This window comes from Balaenoptera acutorostrata, chromosome 5 (genome assembly GCF_949987535.1).
Source record: "Balaenoptera acutorostrata chromosome 5, mBalAcu1.1, whole genome shotgun sequence".
NCBI classification, from domain to species: Eukaryota; Metazoa; Chordata; class Mammalia; order Artiodactyla; family Balaenopteridae; genus Balaenoptera; species Balaenoptera acutorostrata.
In genome coordinates this window covers 122,132,254-122,153,565 of record NC_080068.1, presented here as the reverse complement: position 1 = coordinate 122,153,565, position 21,312 = coordinate 122,132,254, and the positions used below count along the sequence as shown (strand labels likewise).

At 37.1% G+C, this 21,312-nt stretch overlaps 1 protein-coding gene across 2 annotated transcripts in view; it reads right to left on the bottom strand.

Annotated features, from left to right (window-relative positions):
• Positions 1 to 18,442: 18,442 nt before the first annotated feature.
• The window catches only part of MYOZ2 (myozenin 2), a 34,918-nt gene continuing 32,048 nt past the window's right edge, over positions 18,443 to 21,312 (bottom strand). For both annotated transcript variants that reach the window (XM_007172422.3, XM_057547010.1), the window contains exon 6: positions 18,443 to 18,879. In XM_007172422.3, the coding sequence (XP_007172484.2) occupies positions 18,645 to 18,879 (235 nt within the window). In that variant the 3' untranslated portion in view covers positions 18,443 to 18,644. The remainder of the gene's footprint in view (positions 18,880 to 21,312) is intronic.

Below are 21,312 nucleotides of genomic sequence, written 5' to 3'. Positions count from 1 at the left end.
AGCCAGCCCCGCCCCAATCCCCGCCTCGCCCCCGCCCCGCCTCCTCGGAGCGGGCCCCGCCTTCTTACTCAACGAGCTGGCTCCGCCCCCGCACGCGATTTCCCGGCTTTCCGGACCTGCCGAACTGTGTTCCCGCGGGGGTTCGTTGGGGCGCGCGATCCAGTTGACTTACTCGGAGGCGCAAGATCCCGCGAGAGCAGGAGCTTGACCATTTTTCTTAAGGCGGGAGCAGAGCGCTGTGGCTTAGCTGTTGGAGAAAGGTGGCTGCAGGTTGGTCTGTGTGGTGTAGAGGGAAGGAAGGGATAGTTCCTCAGGTGGAGGTGGTTATTGATACTCTTGGTCGTTTGTTTATTCAGTATTTTCTAAGTTCAGGGACGCGAATCCACCAAGGACTGGGCTTTAAGTTAGGAGTTGTTGCCTCAGAGAAAACAACCTGTACTGCCTGGCTTCGAAACCCTTGCGAATACGCGGTTCTCTTTAGCATCTGTTTGCAGTTAAATGACTTCCATTGGTATGAATGTATATCCCCCAGCTGGTTGTTTCGTGACTATTAATAAAATGAAAGCCTTAATAAACACGTCGACCCGGTTAAATGGTTAATTGTGGTGAGAAAAATGTGGCTGCCTCCTTAACTGTGCTTTCAACAGGTTTTAAGTTGCAAGCTAATGCTTGGGAAATGGGCTAAACTTTGTTTTGGAATAACTTGTTTCTTAGGAACAGTAGCAAATGAAAAACCCACTGTCTACAGATCCCTCAATAAGTAGTAAGGTTTTGGAACTCATTTCAAAGCTGTTGCAGGTACAACATAGAGATTATAAATACTGATTAAACTCGTAGGTAACTCTAAACGTTTATTTGAAGAAACAGAACGAAGAAACGTTTTAGGTCGGTATAAGCAAAGAGTACCTGGGACTGAATCAATGAGAATTTATTGAACATTTAATGTTCCCTTCACTGAATTGAGCACTGAAGAAAATACAATGAAATTTCAGACATGGTTCTTGCCTTCAGGAAATTTAAAACGTTTGGAGAATGAGGGAAAAAATACTCTACATTTAAAAAATAACACCATTAATTCTACCCATGGTTTCTTTAGTGCCACTTTCTCCTGGTTCTGCAACTACCTCTTTGATGCACTTTAAATATTTTTCTTCTTATGTGTGCCCTCTGTGTTTCCAAACTATCCATTTTCTGTTGTTGTTAGTCCTCTTGTCTCCTTGAGCAATCTCTTCCCCATGATGGACTTGCCTACTAAGTATCCTGGGAACCATGGACTCCCAAATGTATATCTTCAGGTTAGACACTTTTAAGCAACACCATCTTCGTTTGGATTTCATATAGGTACTTAACTATGTCCCAGATTGACGTGGGCATCTTTACCATTCCCTATTCTTAGTGCCATATCTCTTCCCACCCATCTGGAACCAGCCTGCTTTCATTCCCTATTTCAGATAATAGCACCCAGTTGCCCAAGTCAAGAATCCATGGGTACCCCTATATTACATTTCCTTCATTTCCTCTATCCTAATATCAAATTCTATTGACTCATCTCCTTAAGGATCTCTCAAATCCACCTCTCTTTTTAATCTCCATTCTCACTGTCTTAATCCATCAAGTAATCATCTCTCCTAACTCATCTCCCTTGACTATTGCAATAGCGTCTAGTTATTTCCCACTCCAGTCCAACCTCCAGCCTATTAATAGTTTTTCTAACATGAAAATATAATCGTGATATTCCTCACCAAGATTTTTTCAGGTGCCCCCATCCTCTTCATGATCTGGCCCCAGACTGTTAATCTCATCTACCATTCTTGCCCGTTTACTCCACACTAGCTATACTGAACTCCTTGCACTTCTTTGATTCTACTAGGTTCTCTCAAGATCCTTTAGGTCTCAGTTGAGTACTTATTTCTTCCCTGGAACCTTTCATAACTTCCTGAGGCAGACTTGCCCTTCTTTCACCATTTCTGGACTTATTCATATTATAACAATTGTACTGTATTTCTTTGCAAATGTAACTGACAGAGCACTCTTGAAAAATAATTTGGGCTGTGGATAATGAAGACTCATACTATCTCCGTTCCTCATTTCGAGATTATAGAAGAATGCCCTTCAGTTCACCTTGCTCAAGAATTTGACTAAAGGCTTCCCTGGTGGCACAGTGGTTAAAAATCCACCTGCCAATGCAGGGGACACAGGTTCGATCCCTGGTCCAGGAAGATCCCACATGCCGCAGAGCAACTAAGCCCGTGAGCCACAACTACTGAGCCCACGTGCTGCAGCTACTGAAGCCTGCGCACCTAGAGCCCGTGCTCCGCAGCAAGAGAAGCCGCCACGGTGGGAAGCCTGTGCACCGCAACAAAGAGTAGCCCCCGCTCCCCGCAACTAGAGAAAGCCCGCACACAGTAACGAAGACCCAACACAGCCAAAAATTAATTAATTAAAAAATTTTTTTGACTAAACCCTGACTGTACACTTTTTTAATCGTGTAATTTCAAACTTTCTACCAGTTCTTGGCATTTCTAAGGACTGAGTTTTAAATGATAGACTTATAATAGGTCACAAGTTAAGCATTAAGAGGGCAGCCTGAAGCAAACAGATGGAAAAAAGGAAAATTGACAGTGCTCCGCATTTTAGGGCAGGAGTTGCTCCTAGAAGACTTTGTAGTTAGAAATGTTACAACATAGGTTTTAAATGTATTGCCTCTGAGAATTACTGTTTGTCCTTGGGGGATATGTGTGTATGTTTGATTCAATAGTTATTTATTGGGTGGAACCAAATTAATAAAGAAAGATGTCTGCACCTCACACTGGCTTGAGATCATGAAAGGGAGTAGAGTTGGAATGCCGAAGATCATCTTACACTGTTTGAATGAGGCCTACCCAAAGATTACATCATCAGCACCACCATACTTACACGCCTCTTAACTATTATTCTGGAGTGATTATAACTCAGACTTTGGGAGATGTACCATCTTGAGGATATATTCACCCTATCACTGATAAGTGGTAAGATAGCAATATTCTATCCTGAGGAGCTGTGATCCAGTAGTTCCAGGAGGTAATCAACATCTAAAGGCGTGGCAAAGCATGAATCAGCTGGGTGAGGTAAAGTGAAATACAGTATAGAGAAATAGCTGAATGGCTCCCTCAGGATTGGATACGAGGCAGACTCCTTTTTTCCTAAATGCATCAAGGAAATATTGACAAGTGTTATTTTCTTAGTAAGCTTCTAGAGAGCAGGGACCATATTTTTTCATTGTTGTATTTCCAGGCAATGATGCTTAACAAATGTGTTCAGCGGATAGAGTGAAAAACTGGAAGTTTTGTTGATTTTTTAGAGAATAGAGACATCTATGTGGACGAAAATTGTTGGGGAAAGCTTCTGTGGGAGCTATGAGCTTCAGCTTGGAAGGTTCATAGGTAGGCATATTTGAAGGCACTGAGGAGGAAACATGACTACTTCAAGAGCAAAGTTTTAGAAACAGGAATGGACAAGGCCAATGCAGGGCTATAATAGGAAGCCTTTTATAAGTTCTTGAACAGATTGTTTAGTTTGGAATTAGATACAGAAGATTTGTAGAGGAAATTGTAGTTAGGCAAGAAGATGAGCTAAGCCAGTGCAATTCCAGAGAAATCTTCAGTCTGTGACTTGATGATGAGGCCAACCAGAAAAATCTAGTTACAGTCGACCACTTCGTCCTTGACTCACCTCCCAGTTTTTGGAACACCATCCTCTTTCATGGCTTTCCTCCAACCTGTTTGGTTGCTCCTTTTCATACTGTTTTTCTCTTACACTTTCCAGTCTACTTTTATCTTCTAAATGAAGATAAATAATGTTCCACAGTGCCTGGTCCTGAGATCTCATTTATCCTCATGGTTTTAAATCTGTTTCCCACACAGGAGCCAAAGTAGCCTATTGTAAATGTCAATGTGTTACTCCCCAACTTAAAATTGTTCATTGGCTTACTATTTACATAAAATAAAATCCAAATTCTTGCCAAGGCCTGCAGACCCTTGAATGATCTAATGATCTATCCTTACTTCCCTAACAGCATCTCATGCTATTCAAGGATTTTACATTCTTTATTCCCTTTGCCTAGAACAGTGGTTCTCAACTGGGGATGATTTTTTTCTCCCAGGGGACATTCGGCAAAGGCCAATACATTTCTGGCGGTCACAGTTAGGATGGGGAAGGGGTGCCACTACTGGTATCCAGTTGGTTGAGGCCAGTGATGCTGCTAAACATCACACAATGGACAAGACAGTCCTCCACAACACAGAATTGTATGGTCCAAAATGTCAATAGTGCCAAGGTTGAGAAACCCTGACCTACAGCACCTTCCCCTAAGTCTCCAAGTGGCTGACTCCTTTTCATCCTCTATACTTTAGTTTTAACTTCATCTTCTTGGAAAAGTCATCCTTGACCTAGAACTCCCTGCTTATCTCTATCACAGTGTTCTGTTTATTCATCTCATACCATTTTTCACAACCTGTGATTATTTAGCTTATTTATTTGCTTATTTGTTTATTGTCTTCCTCACTATCTAGGAAGAAGATGCCATGAAAGACCTCTCTCTTGATCATCATTCTTTCTGTAAAGTCTAATACAGTGGCACAGAGTAGGCATCAGTAAAGAGTTGTTCGACACCTGAATCTGTATCTACAATAAGTCACTGAATGGAAACTTAACAATAAGGCTTTCTTTTCTTCTTTTTCTTTTTTTCTGTAAAATTAAAATATACAGTTACCAAGAGTGAAGACACCTGGAAAGAAGTTGTCGTCACTAAGAGTGTCTTCTGGAAGGCTGCTGGTCTGCGGTCAGTATTCAGATGTGTTCCATGAATACCCTTCCTTCCTAAGTAGCTTCTCACAATCAGAACCAGAAGTAGAGTCATATTATGGCCAAATTAACTAATGTCTGTGAGATGATAAAAATCTGGAAGGAAAAAAATAAGGGAGAATAGAACCAAAAATGAGGTAAAATTATAGTATTTTTGATCAAGTAATCTCTAAGTTTAGAAGACTTAATTTTTTAATATATGCACATCTTTAAAAAGCCCTTTCAAAGATGTATTTAGAAGTGCCTGGTTATTATACATTTCAGTTATTTCAATTAAGAAAATATGTATTGTGGACATACATTGCTTTGTCTTTTCCTGCTTTTAGTAATCCACACCACTAAACCACAGGATGGGCACAACTCCATGTGGGGCATTTCACCATTTTCTGGCTCTGGTGATTGGTATATGGGTGATTGATGCTAATCAGCATTCTTTCCCAGGAGTTTTCAAATTAGAGCTTACAGGAAAGATCCCTTTTTTCACTGATTGCAAAGCTGTAAAACTGTGAGCTCAGAGGTTCTTGTGGCAATGTGCCTTGTCATTTATAGTATCTGGTCTGAAAGAATAAGGCAGATATGGAGAGAGAGTCCCTGAAGTTTCTCTATCCTCTTATAAAATAGGTAATTCAGGAATTGAGTGTTCTCTGGACTCCTCAAACCTCTGCAGCATGACATGTTAAACATCAGAAGATCAAATTCAATATCCATGGCATCTTAGCCAGCTCTTCATTAGGCAAAACTTTACTGGCCTTACATCTCAACCTTTCTAAGCCTCTGATATACTAGAGTCAACATTAGCTAGTTAACCACAGTTAGTAGTTTAGCCAGTAACCTTAATTTTTGCTGACTTTTTGTCAGCTTAGGCAATTTCATTACCTTTGTTTGTTATTTCACTTTGAAATGTCCTAATTTTCTTACCTGTAAAATTGGGATGAGAAATAATGCTTATATATGATGTCTTTTGATGATGCCCCAGATATAAGCAACTGTAAAGTCTTATACTGTGTTATTATGGCCATTAGTGTTATTACGATTACAATACTGCTGTCATCAATGATAATGTGATGCTATAAGAACCTATGTATTGTTTTTCTTGCCGTAATATGTATTTTATTACAATCTCGAAGATGCAGGAGGCTTTAGAATCTATCTGTCCAGCCTCCCACTCCCTAAAGGATCATCCCTGCTGGTGGTTGTCCACCGTCTGTTCAAATATGGTGACAGTGATAGAAAACCTGATGCTTTGTGGGGCATCCTGTTCCTTTTTAAGACTTCTTGAACTATTAAGAAATTTTCATCACAGTGAGTTGAACTTCACCTCCTAGTAATTTCTACACACTGGTCTTATTTTCTGTCCTTTATAGCAACAGAAATCTATATTCTCTTTTCCATAAGATGCTACTGAACTTTGAAAACATCTTTTGTATTTTCAAGCTAAAAGTAATCAGTTCTCTAAACAATTTTTTGAAGGCCTAGTAAATATTAAACTAATCCACTCATTCATTCATTCATTATACTTCACCTTATCCTACAAAGATTTAAAGTAAATTCTAAAAAATAGAATAAAATGAATTCTAGTATATAACATAAAACAACGGTCAAATGTAAATAAGAAAAAGAATCAGAGCTATGGGAAATTAAAATACAAGTAGAATGTAAAGAATGAGAACTAAAGATAAATATGCATGAGCCTATGGCTTAAATTTATTTGGCTCTGATCTAAAATCAAAAGTGAAAAAGATATTAAGTTATCAGTAACAGGAAGACATTTTTCTATCATCGTCTAAGATGCTTTTTCCTCTACGTGGGCCTTCATCTAAGGAGGCTCTTACCTATGTTCACTGACAGTGGACTCATCAGCATGTCCCTGGAAAATGCAGTAACAGTCTTCATAATCCATGAAACTGAATTCAGGATTCACTTTTGGTGTCAACTTCTGAAAAAATGGGGTGCCCAAAAATAAAAACGGGTTTTTGCAATTAGCTTGATTATGGTTTGGGGAAATTATTTCCTTTTTTGGTTCAGACACTGTTTTTATCAGGACAGTTTAAGTAAGATTGTTTTAACCTATTTTGTAACTATGTCACTTTGTTAGCCAATATAAGTTTATGTTCAAAATACTAAATTTTTCGTTCCATTATTTTGTTTTTATGAATTGGCATTAAGCCGAGTTTCACAAATTTTAATGCCATTAGTTTTTTTGGACACAAATGCTTATATTGCCTCAGAACACAAGCATCTTCATCATCTGTTTCGTTCATTTCTTTAAAACATCCTATTAGGTTTTGAAGTTTTAGCCCATATTTCTTAAAATTCACTATGCTTCCTCAGTTTTTATATTGCCAGAATTAATGATATCTTCTTTGTCTGCAGCTAAATCATTGAGGAAAATGTTGATGAAGGCTGGATTCCTGACATTCAGCTCCAGCTGTAGCCCACGTTAACCCTCATGGCAGCATTAAAATTGTTTAGAAAGCCAAGTAGAGACCGTGTTTAAGAGCAACATGGTATCATAAAAGAGCATGGCCTTTAGACTTGGACAGACCTATGTTCAAATCCTGACTTTACCATTTATTGTTTGTGTGACCTTGAGCAGTTATTAGCTACTCTAAAACCCAGTTTCCTCATCTGTACATAGCAAGGTGTCCTAGCTAATCCCTAACTGGGTTGCTGTTGACAGGATTAGTAGGATTGCCACCCCTGTGGGCATTTATTTGCATGGTTTTTTTTCTAGCAACGTTTCGTAATCTGAGAGAAAGAAAGAAAGAAACAGATAGTGGAATTGCTTATGTTCAGAAGCAGCATAATATGATAGAAAGAATGGATGGAGAGTTATGGAACTCTTTTGCTCTCAAAGAGCTGAGCCTGTGGGAGGTCAGCTCACCTCTTTTAACCTCTTAATCCGTAAAGGAAGGGATTGAACCACGTGGTTCTAAACGCTGAAGATGTGAAATGGGGCCTTTTCCCAGTTGTTACTTAATTCCAAAATACGCCAGGAACTAAGTGTTTTATGGAAATTACATTATTTAACTTTCCTAACAACCATAAAATATTAATATTTAGATATTATTAATATCCTTATGTTAGAGACCGTGAAAGTGGGGTACCTAGTACAGTGTCTGGCATATAGGAGGCACTCAATAAGCAAACTGAATGACTAAGTAAAGAAACTTATCAGTTAAGTATGACGTCTGGTTACAGCCATGGAAATACAGTAGAGTCAGTAGGAATGAGGAAGGCAATATGTGCCATACTAACGGATCCAGAATTAAAGGCCAAAAACATCTAGGTTTTGATTGAAAGCCTAGGATTCACTAGGATATTTGTCCATTAGTATAATTTCTCTTTAATTTTTTTTTGAAAACAAGTTTTATAACATGTTTTATTTATACAATTCTTTAGAATCTTAGAGATAAAGAGGATCTGAGAGATTAGTTTGCTAAAATCCCTCACTGTACAGATGATAACACTTAAGCTCAAGGAGGTAAAGTTACCTAGGCTCATGCTAGACACTGATAGAAGCAGGGCTAAAATTCAATTCCTAGTCACAGAATTTTCCTGGTGTGAAATATTTTCCCTGAAATATTCTGAAAGTTTCATAGGAGATAGTACTCTTTTGTTTCTTAAAGTGCAATCAGATTTCTTCTATATTCAAATACTGGTGATAAACATACTTGATACCTTTGTGCCCTTCTGAAAGACAGGGGAAGGGGAACATAAGGAAGAAGTCAAGAGCACTTCACAGGAAGAGATTTTCTTTTTCTCAACTGTGATATCTGTGGTAGTACTCTGACTTTATGAAAAACACTGTGACGTTTGGAAATTTACCAAACTTAACTTTCCTACCTCTTGGGACTCTGACAGATCTAAGACTCTGTGACGTGTGTGTGCGTGCACACACACACACAACTATATATCTTTGACTTGTTTTTGAGGTAGTTCTTCAAGAAATACAATAGTAAAATAACACCATATCTTTTGCTCATAGCGTATTGGCTAAAGCCATGAACCCAAAGGAAGTTGCCCTGGAGAGCAATTTTCTTTGTAAAGATGACAAAAATATTCAGGGCACCAGTGTTTTCAAGTTGAACTTCCTTGTTGAAATTCACTTCACAGTCAAAGGAAAAAAAGATTTACTTTTTAATACAGTAATAAAATTGTTGGAAAATATTCAGTGATAGAAATAATTCAAAGAAGTATAGGTAAAGGCAGAAATTTTAGAGTATTTAATTTCTTTATTTCTTAACTGTTAGTGCTCTTGAGTTTTTTAGTCTCTTATCTGTAAAACAAGCCCTCAAACTGAAATTGTGCTGGAGGAAAAAACAAACTAATTCTTGGCAAGTAGTATCCCTGGAATGTGTGTTAATGCCATTTTGTACATTTTTTTTTTCTTTTAAATTTTTTATTTATTTATTTATTTATGGCTGTGTTGGGTCTTCGTTTCTGTGCGAGGGCTCTGTCCAGTTGCGGCAAGCAGGGGCCACTCTTCATCGCGGTGCGCGGGCCTCTCACTATCGCAGCCTCTCTTGTTGCGGAGCACAGGCTCCAGACGCGCAGGCTCAGTAATTGTGGCTCACGGGCCCAGCCGCTCCGCGGCACGTGGGATCTTCCCAGGCCAGGGCTCGAACCCGTGTCCCCTGCATTGGCAGGCAGACTCTCAACCACTGCGCCACCAGGGAAGCCCCGTTTTGTACATTTTTAAATCAAGGTTTTCTGATTAAACTTTTCTACAAGTTTTGTTCTGCTACTGTTTCACATTCTTTTAATTCTGAATAACTTTCTTATCAAATTAGTTATAATAGTTTTGATGTGATGGAGAAAAGCTATTTCACTTGCTAATAACAGTGCTGACATTTAAATTTTAAACAGCATTTAGTAGTAGGTACAAGAGTAACTTTCAAACATTTTAGACTGCAACCTAGAATAAGCAATATATTTTACATTGTGATCCAGTTTGCATGAACATATATATAAAGCAAAATCAGTAGTTTCCTGAAATAATACTATTTCTATGAGTGATATGCTCTGATGTTTTCTTTTCCTTTATTCTATTCTGTTTCATTTGAAAAGCTGCTGATCATAACCATCTAAGTTAATTTTTACACCACCTAACTGAACACAACTCTAGCTTGAAAGACATGGACCAAGAGGTTTCTGGTGGAAGGAGCAATGTTTACTATTTTTTTTTTTAATACAGTATGGAAATTTACTCCCTTCCAGTTAGAAAAGAATATTCATTTTGGTTTGATATTGTCACATTAAAATTTTTTACTGATCAAAGTAAAACTTCTTGATATTGTAAAAAAAAAAAAAAAGCCTTTAGTCTCTGGTTCCACATTTTATTAACATTACCCCAATTCAGAGTTTTATTTCTCTGTGGCTAATAAATAAGGTATACAAATTATATAAGGCTATATTTATATAGATATAGATAAATATGAAATCATGTACAGTATGTTATGTCACCAGAAGGTGTGTGGATTGTGCCCATCATCTGGATGATTGTGTTCTCCACTGAGATAGGAGAGAGAATAAGTTAGTGGGAGGAATGTTAGTTCAGAAGCAGGACTCTTGGGTTCTAATTTTAGACATGCAATGTGAGACTGGGCCAGTTCCTTAACTTTTCTGATCTAAGTTTCTATTCTGTAAATGAGGGAATTGATCTAGAGTATTTCAAGATAGAGTCTAATTCTAAAGTGCTGTGATTCTAAGTAAATGGTTGTTTATTTAAACCAAAGAGAGTGTTTCGTTATGCTATTAACATAGTACTAGTGGGTTGTATTTGGTAAAATAATAACTTTTTTGCTTATTCCTATTATATCTAAAATATTAATATCCTTTTGGTATGCTAACAAGAGGACACTTAAGTAAACATCAGGGTATGGATTTGTATATAGTTTAGTACATAGTAATGCATAGTCTAATACATTCTGATAATTATGATCATTAACCATAATTAATACATTATACATATATGCATCTAAAAACATGATAATTTTTCTGCATTGCTATGTGTCTTAGTCTGTTCAGGCTACTATAACAGAATACCATAGACTGGGTGGCTTATAGACAACAGAAATTTATTCCCCATATTTCTATAAGCTGAGAAGTCCAAGAGCAAGGCACTGACAGATTGGTGTCTGGTGAGAACCTGCTTCCTGATTCATATTTGGCTATGTTCTCTCTGTGTACTCACATGGGGAAAGGGGCAAGGGAGCTTTGTGGAGTCTATTTTACTAATCCCATTCATGAGGACTACGCCCTTATCACTTAATCACCTCCTAAAGGCCCCACCTCCTAATACTATCACATGGAGGTTAGGATTTCACCATATTGATTTTAGGGGGGCCATGCACATTGTCTATAGTATTATGATAAGTTTAATGTGTTTTTAATAGATTTTGATGAGTTTGTGAGGAAACTTATTGTAATTAACCATAAACTATATCCACATCTCTTTCTATGCATCAGAAGTAAAGAATGTTTTTTGAATAAATGTGGTCCATGTTTATGTTTGACTTTATGTTCCAAAATAGTGGCTGAGCCTAGAGTGCTGTATGGCTCAGAAGACAGCCTTGCACAGGAGGCCTGGAACCTGAGGCAAATCAGTTGTGTTACAGAAACTTCATTAGCCCCAATTTTTCACATAGGTAGAAGTAAGGTAAAATAAATATTAGGAACTGAGTTTAAAATTAAGCTTAGAAAGTATTTCTGCTTTTTCAAGATAAGTTGGAAAAGAAGAAAAAGTTATTTCAGGTTGATTGTGTTTAGGTGAATTTTCCATTATGTTAGCATCAGCTCGTAGAGGAATCACCTCCTTTCCATGCTTATGACTACCAGATACCTAATTTCTTTAAGCAACATGGAAACCCATCAGAGAAGGGGACTTGGGGTGATTGTTTGGGGTGTTATTCATTGTGCTCTAGAGATGGTTCTGCCAAAACATTAGGATTCCAGGGCAACATACTTCCTGATTTGAAATATTCCAAACAGTTATTTAAATGAAAAGCCATTTTAGTTTAAAAAAAAAAAAGAAGGATTATGTAGCCATCTGTTCATAGGAACTCCTTTCTGATTGTATAATGTATTTTCTAAAAAGGTAGTGTACACTGATCAAGGAAAGTATCCACTATATCGATTTTTTAAAATTCTCAAGTGACCTACAAAATATGTGAATGCTCACAAGAAATAGTACTATTTTAGCAAGATCCTAAAAGTCTCCCTTAATTGCAGTTTTGAGTCTGGAGAACAGAGCTGGCACAAGCTTATCCTAAAAAGTAGTCAGGCCACATTAGTGTTTCTGATTATGTATGTATTTAATATACTCATTGCGCCAACATATATTAGCTCCAAATCAGGGTCAAATATATTTATCCCAAAGCAGTTCCAGTGTAACCTCTAATCTAACTTCATTCTAAATGCCTTTGCTTTCTTACTGCGTGATAATTTTTTATTTTGTTAATAATAATAGCTAACATGTATCAAGCATTTACAATGTATTGGGTAATATAATATATAATATATAATTTTTAAGATAGATACTAGTATTATCCCCATAACTAAGATACATTTAACAAACTTTTATTGTTCTTTACTATATACCATGCACAGAGGATACAGTAGTTAATAAAAAAGCAAAGTCTCTACCCTCAGAGAACATTCATTCGAGTGGGCGAGATAAATAATAAAGGAATAAATACATACACTGTGTGTGGCGGCTACATCTTGTGGACCTTAATGTAGTTGTCTGAGGTCCCCAGTTCTACTCCCTCTGACCTCCATCACTGCATTCTTGCTGAGCCTGCCTTCCACAGTCTGCTCCCAGCCAGTGAGGGACCATGACATTGACCCTAAGGCAGACTTGTTTCTGGGAAACACCGGACCTCTCCTACAGGTGACTTGGGCTCACAGATCCTCCAACAGCCTTGCTGAATCTTCCCTAGACTGCTGGGCAGTCTAGAACATATCCATGCAGTTCCATCTGAGGTTCCTTGGGTCTCTCCCAGCCTTTCTTTAACTCTCTCCCCGCCTTTCTTTGACTCTCTCCTCATTTTCTCTCATGTGGGCAATTTTCCTAATAAAATTTTTGCAGGTTTAACCCCATCTTGGCATCTGCTCCTCAGAGGACCCAGACTAACACATTATGTTAGGGAATAATAAGGGCTATAAAGGAAAAATAAAAGCACAATAAGGGGTTTTAAGTGTGCTCTCTTAAGTAAGGGTGGTCAGGGAAGGTCTTAGGCAGAAGTGGCCTTTGAAACACATAAATAGTTGGAGAGGGCTTCCCTGGTGGCGCAGTGGTTAAGAATCTGCCTGCCAGTGCAGGGGACGCGGGTTCGGGCCCTGGTCTGGGAAGATCCCGCATGCCGCGGAGCGGCTGAGCCCGTGAGCCACAACTGCTGAGCCTGCGCGTCTGGAGCCTGTGCTCCGCAACAAGGGAGGCCGCGATGGTGAGAGGCCCGCGCACCGCGATGAAGAGTGGCCCCCGCTTGCCACCAACTAGAGAGGGCCCTCGCACAGAAACGAAGACCCAACAAAGCCAAGAATAAGTAAATAAATAAATAAATATTTGAAATAAATAAATACAGTCAAGCTATCTCTTTAAAAAAAAAAAAAAATAGTTGGAGAAAACTTCCAGAGTGAAGTAAATTGCTTGAGATTGTATTACTTATTTGTGGTAGATTAGCAGATAGCTGGCACATTTAAATACAACTGCTTTAATATGCAATTTATAAGTGCGTGTTGTTAAAGAAAATGTAATGAGAGTTATCTATTTTGGGTGACAATTCACATTAGACAATTGATATACATATAACAAAACTTCTTCAAAGGGGGTAAGGAAAAGGCTCTAGAAACCATAGAATATCACAGTTTTTTCCTTTCAGCCTGCTTCATTCTGGCCTTCCTTTTTTCCCCCTGTTCTTTTAGATTTGTTTTGCTAGTGCTGCAGCTTCTATACCATTTCTTCAGTTAGTAATTGAATTTACCTTTTGTCCTTCTGACTCTTTCCAGTTCTGTTTCCTGAACTGTCTCCATCTCCTACACTGCCTAAGTTGTCACTGAAATGTGCTTCAGAATATTACACAATCCAGAATAATAAGTACATTGTTTTTGAAACTGAATTGTAACCTCTTAGAAATAACTTTTTCCCCCCTCTTTGCCCATATGTACCCAATCTTCCTATTGAAATCACATTATATTGAGAAGTCAGAGAAAGTTTATATCCTGAGTTGAAATCTAGTTCTTTTATTTAAGGAATTCAAGTGGGGGCATACCCTTTTATTTATCTAACAGTACTTCAATGTGTAAGCCATTGAAATTCTTACACAATTTTACTTACTTTTTTCTTAGTTCTGAAAAGTTTAACTTTTATAAGCATTATAATTTTCTAAAAATCCTTTGATATATTTGTGAAGTGCTTTGATCAGTTAGTTTGGAATAGATTCCCCTTGCTTGTTCTTTTGGGAAAAGCCTGGCACTCTTCCACCTTTCATAGAAAGTGAACTGCCCTTCTTCCTACAGAATAGAGCATGTGGAGGTTGAAAGTATTTTTCATAAGAAAAGGGGCATTCAGAGCAATACTTTCCTAAGCTTAATAAAAAGCAGTTGTGGCTGGGAAACTGCAATGATGTCATGTAAGTTTTATCTTGCATAAGCAGCAGAGTGAGGAAATTCCAGAATTAATAAGTCGGCTGGTACAGCTGTGCCCTGAGTTGGAAAGTTCAGGATGTTCTTTTCACACTCACGACTGGACATTCTGCTCCACTTCAGCCTTTGTGAGCATAATTGGCTCCCTCCATTTCCACGCTGCTAAAACATTTATAAATTGGTCTACTTAGAAAATGTAAAATTTTAGGTGGATAAATGGTCATTTTGACTAAAAATTATTGTCCATATTTGCCTTGATTTTGTAATAACCGATAATTAGTTAAGTTATCTAGTCCTTTCAAATATTAAGAAATGGAAAATACCAGCCTTGAGAAATGATTGAAGGGAGTGGAGAGTTAAAAGCCAAGAATGAGGACTTCCCTGGTGGTCCAGTGGCTAAGACTCCTCACTCCCAGTGCAGGGGGGCCTGGATTTGATCTCTGGTCAGGGAATTAGATCCCGCATGCCGCAACTAAAAGATCCCGCATGCTGCAACGAAGATCCGCGTACCACAACTAAGACCTGATGCAGCCAAATAAATACATAAATATTAAAAAAAAAAAAAGCCAAGAATGATCTATTGCTGTAGTTGTTAATGTAGACCTAGTGTCATCCAGAAAACAATTGGCCAGCTGATCATCAAGAAATTAGCTAAATAAAATAGATAAAATTTTATGTCCCAGAAGTCAGTCTGTTGAACAGTATAATGGAAATTCTTCTAAAGTTTTGAAAAGTAGAAAACATTTTCATTTAAAGGAATGTTTTTGGAGTGTTATCACACTAGATGATTTTGTTCAGCCTTATGGTTATTAGTGTTGTGCATTTCTGTCCTCTTTATTTCCTCTTCTTTCCCCCTTCTTTGCCCTTACAGGGGAAAGAAAAAGAAAAAGTTTACATCGATCAGAAGTGTGCGCAATGCTGAGCAGAAACAAGCAGGTTTAATCAGAGAATGATTGTGTTTCTCTAATTTCATAATTAAACATGCACATTGCTTCTTTGAAAGTCTGGAAGTTCAACTTTTTATGATTATGAGTGCCTGAATGACTTTAGAGGGCGACTCTAAAATTACTCAATTTATAGGTATATTTTCCCAAAATTAATATAATGGAGATTTTTTATTATTTGTCTAGACATAATAACATAGTTTAAGGCTGAAATTATTCTGAAAGAGAAGTTATGAACCATGAGTTCTTAGAGCATATATTTTAGAGCCAGACTCACCTATTTATTCTTTGGAGCTAGAATTAAGCTAGTCACCTTAGTTCTCTGAGGTTCAATTTTCTTATATAAAATGGAGATTATAATACATTTCTCACAGGGTAATCATGAAAATAAAATAATACTTAAAATATAGGGAATTCCCTGGTGGTCCAGTGGTTAGGACTCGGTGCTTTCACTGTGGTGGCCTGGGTTCAATCCCTTTTTGGGGAATTAAGATCACACAAGCCGTGCGGCGCAGCCATAAAGTAAAATAAAATAAAATAATACACATTAAATAGCCTTTATAAACCAGTGAGTATTGTGCTTGGCAATTAGTAGTCCATCAGCAAATATTATTTTCATTCATTTACTTTTTCTTTTAATTTTTTTTCTCCTTTATTTCATTTTTCATGTATACAAATGTGGGTGGAAAAAATGCCACAGTCTTTCTGCTGTTCTAAAAAGCCTATCATATTTCTTCAGACTTTGAAAGATTTAGCTGCTTTTTAGGTCAGTGGAAAACCCATTCAAAATTCCTTTCAAATTCTAATTGTGTAGCAACCAGATTGTGAAATTTGGCATTTCTAAAGGTGTCAAACAACTGAATTAGAATTAATAGACACTTCCAGGAAAGGAAGAAATACGATAGTAAGCAGAGGGCTATTCCATCATTTTCTAACCAATCTTAAAAAAAAAAACTTAAGATTCCCCCTTTTAAAATTCTCCTTTATGATGCGGAGAATACTGTTCTATAACATATTTAATTGCTGGCCCCTTTTTGGTGGTTGACAGAGTGGTGACACTGAGCATAGAGTTTAACTATTTGGAGATAGTTAAAATAATGCAATAAAATTTCAGTTTAATGAAAAATAATAACATTTCAAATTGCTAATAAAGAACTAAACCATTTCATCAAAATGCATAATAGAATATGACTAATTTTTTATTTATTAAAAGATTAAAATGAACAAAAAATGGCATGATGGGACCCTCATATCTAGAGTTATCATAGATGCCAACATTGTTATTTTAAAACAGGTAAATACCAAAACATATATCTTTTTTTAAAATATAACTTTATTTATTTATTTATTTTATTTATTTATTTTTGGCTGCATTGGGTCTTTGTTGCTGCATGCAGGCTTTCTCTAGTTGCGGTGAGTGGGGGTTACTCTTTGTTGTGGTACGCAGGCTCTAGAGTGCAGCCTCAGTATCTGTGGTGCACAGACTTAGTTGCTCCGCCACATGTGGGATCTTCCCGGACCAGGGATCGAACTCGTGTCCCCTGCGTTGGCAGGCAGATTCTCAACCACTGCGCCACCAGGGAAGCCCAAGGTATCTTTTTTTGGGTTTTTTGTTTGTTTTTTTATATTTGAATTTTATTTTTTTATACAGCAGGTTCTTATTAGTTATCAATTTTATACATATTGGTGTATACATGTCAATCCCAATCTCCCAGTTCATCCCACCACCACCACCCCTACCACCCCCTGCTTCCCCTGAAACTAAGATATCTTAAAGATATACTTTAGATTATACAAATTCTCTACAGTGATAATATGCATAAGTAAGATACTGTTCCTTTCTAGGGACTGCATTTTTCATAAGCAAATTTGTAAAGACTAGAAGATGATCAAAACAACCACCAATTTCAACATTACATACAGATCCTTTTGTAAATATGCGATGTTGCTACATGGCATTTTCATTACTCTCTTATACACTTGCCTTCTTCCAATCTCCTAAACTTAATGTGGTAGATAGTTTTCTATGGATGAGACATTTCTTCTCTGGTATAAACGTCTATCACAGAACTTTTAACTGAATTGAAATGGGAAGAATTGATATTTATGTCTTACCAGTTCCATGGCATATATTTCTTCAACCATATTTTAAGATATATCTATAACTTTATATTAGTTTGAGTCTTTTATACAAATATATTATTATATTTCATGATAGATGTGTGCTATATTACTTTCAAATGCTTTCGTGTTCTTCCATTTCTTGTTTTTATTTGTGTTTTATGGCATATACTCCCTAGTGCTTAAGGATTTGAGCAAAATTTAAAGTTTCAGCAAAGAAAGCTGCCAATTCAAATTACACACTCTCTTTGTCCCCCTGTTGTATACATATATTTATTTATATGTATATTAGCATGTATTTTGTTATTACTCTTCTAAAAATGCATACATAAAGTTGAACCTAATCAACACACAACATTGTGGAACTTGAATTCCAAGTATACCTTGATCATGAAAACTGCAATAGTATGACGTTCTTTGAGTCATTGTCTCTCAGTCTCCTTGACTTAATACTAAACAAAAATAATAACCCAATTGAACTCTGGCGAATGCCATCTGGAACAATTACCTAATGATTCAAAGCACATTGAAAAATACAAAATACTTTAGAAATTCTGAGAATGACTAATGAAAAGACTTCATCTAGACAAGTTATTTTATCATGGAAGTTTGTCAGAAAAGAAGAACCCAGCCCTTCTCTCCATCAATAATATTTGTATATCAACTTCCATAGCTTTCATCCCTTAAATAAAACTCTGAATTAATCTAAATATCTTGCACTATATTTTGATTCTAGATCCATTTGAAAAACTTATTCAGTCATAGCTTATATTGAAGGCAACAAAGATGAAACCCTTTGTTGCCAGTAACTTTTCTGGACTTTCTCAGTTAAAAGGCTGGATTGCTTAGACCAGGTGAAAACAAGATTATGAATAAAGACAAGTGACTTAAAAGGTTTTAAAATAAGATTTTTAATTATTTATTAGATTTTGATCTGAGATTGAAATTAAATGTCATAAAAAGAAAATTGCTAAATTGCTATTAAATAATTGCTACTAATGAAGAGTGTAAGTGGCTTTGCAAGTAAGTAGAATAATAAAACAGCAACATTCACGTTCACAGGTTTTTGTGTCACATACAACTTTCTTTTCATAGGTCTTCTGATTCCGGTATGGTGGTATCCTCTGTAGGTTCAGTTGTTACCACTATAGGAATATTCTCAGATATCCATCCCTTAGGAGTCCTATTAAAGGACCGTCTTCCAGAAAGAGGACTGGCAAAGGCCATGAACCTGGGATCTGTTAGAAATAATAGGTCAAAATCTGGAACCTTAAATTTAACCATTTTTGATGCTCTTTCAAAACCTCCAAATGGGGTGGCAACTCTGTGAGAAATGGAAAGAAAAAGAATAAATTAATTAATATTCAAATTTATTTGCCAGAAAATAGAAAACAATTTAATGCATGGTCTTATGGGCATGTTGTTATGTTATATTCTTAGTAGGGTTTCAGTTTTTGACCTCTGAAGCAAGCATTTCCATTCAAGGACCATGCCTTTATGATAAAATGGATATTTGATAATAAATTGGTATAAAGTCCTTATGTACATACTCTTAGTTTTGGACTGAACTAATCTGTTCCCTGGACATCACAACATTTCTTGCTTTGCGCCTTTGCTGACAATGTTATACTTGCTTAAGATATTTCCTCCGTACCTCCTCTCCACCAGCCCTCACTCCCTTTCTTAACCAAATTCCTGTCACGTTGATTGTCTTATGTCAGTCATTTAGTGCTTATAATATGGTACTTTGTATTGTTAGCTTCTCTTTTTCAGAGTACTATTTTGTTTGGGTCATCTCTGAATTTTAAACCCTTTGAGGGCAAGAGGTATATCTTTGCATCTTTCCACCTCTATCTCAGAAACCTCAGAATCCTTCTACTTGTCTGAATAAAGTCCACCTTCCTTACCTTGGCATCCAAGGTCCCATGTAACATTCTAGCTTTGTTTGATTTAGCCATTAATTATTCATTCACTCAGTGCCAAGCACAGTTCTAAGTGCTGGGGGTATACCAGTGAACAATGTAGTCAGAGTCTAAGCTTTTATATTCTGGCGAAGGAGACAGGCAATTAAAAAACATAAACAGAGTCATACAGAGTGAAGTAAGTCAGAAAGAGAAAAACAAATACTGTATGCTAACACATATATATGGAATCTAAAAAAAAAAAAAAGGTCATGAAGAACCTAGGGGCAGAACTGGAATAAAGATGCAGACGTAGAGAATGGACTTGAGGACACGGGGAGGGGGAAGGGTAAGCTGGGACAAAGTGAAAGAGTGGCATGGACATATATACACTACCAAATGTAAAATAGATAGCTAGTGGGAAGCAGCCACATAGCACAGGGAGATCAGCTCGGTGCTTTGTGACCACCTAGAGGGGTGGGATAGGGAGGGTGGGAGGGAGATGTAAGAGGGAGGAGATATGGGGATATATGTATATGTATAGCTGATTCACTTTGTTATAAAGCAGAAACTAACACACCATTGTAAAGCAATTATACTCCAGTAAAGATGTTAAAAAAATAGAAATAAAAAAAAAACAACAGTGGATTACAGATGAAAAAAAAATGTGTAAGTCAACTATGTCAATAAAAAACTAATACATTTTAAAAAACATAAACATATAGACAAATATCCAATAATGACAAGAGCTATGAGAAGATTAAAATAGGATGATATAATAGGGCACAACTGAATGACCAGATAGGTAGAGAAGACATCTCTGAAGAGGTGACATTTAAACTGCCATCTGAAGGTCAGAAGTTAGCCATGGACCGTATGGCTGAAGCACTTCAGCATTTCAGGTAGAGGGAGTAGCTAATGCAAAGAATCTAAGGCAGAAATAATGTTGATCTTTTCAGGAAAAGAAAGAAGGCCTATGTTGATAGACAGGTGAGGGGGATGGCAGAAGGGAGAGAGGACAGAGAGGTAGATTGTGTGGAACTTTGTCCAAAAAGCAATATGGATTTCATTCTAAGTGTGAAAGGGAGCCATCATAAGGTGTTAAACAGGGGAGTGGTAAGTATAATCTGATTAAATTTTTATAAAGATCACTCTGGCAGCTGTTACTATCTGAACAATTATAGGTGGACAAGAATGGAAGAAGGGAAGATATTGTAGCAATTCAAGTGAGAAATTATGGCAGCTTGGATTTTAGGTGTTTTCCTTGAAGAAGTGGGTGGTTTCAAGATGTGTTCTATGGGTAGAGTCAACAGGATTTGCTGACAAATTGGATAAAAATTGTGAGAGAAATGTAGAAATCAAGAATTACTCCTGGGTTTAGAGTTTCAGCAACTGGCAGATAGAAGACAAAGAGGAACAGGTTTGGTGTACGTGTGGAAAAAATTACTTTGACATCCCAATGGAAAGGTCCATGCTGGTTTTTCCCTATTCACTTTCGTATACTCTTTGTTCCAGTCAAACTGATACACTGCTTGCTCTTTTCCTTATGCTTTCCAACCTCATTGCCTTTACTCATATTCATTTTTCTCTGCCTGGAGTGCTCTGACCCTTACTACTACATTTCTAAATCCCCTTTAAGTTCTTTAAGTTCTAAGTATGTTATGTAAGTAATTTATATTTAAGTATTTACTAATTTAACTTTCTTCTTGAAGCTTTCCCTGATCTTCCACAGCCAGAAATAAGCTCTTTCTCCCCTAAGTTTCCATGGACTCTATTTTTACCTCCCCTGTAACCCTATTTTCCATCTTTCATTATATCCACTGGTCTGTCTGTCGTATTTCTTACCAGCCTGCACT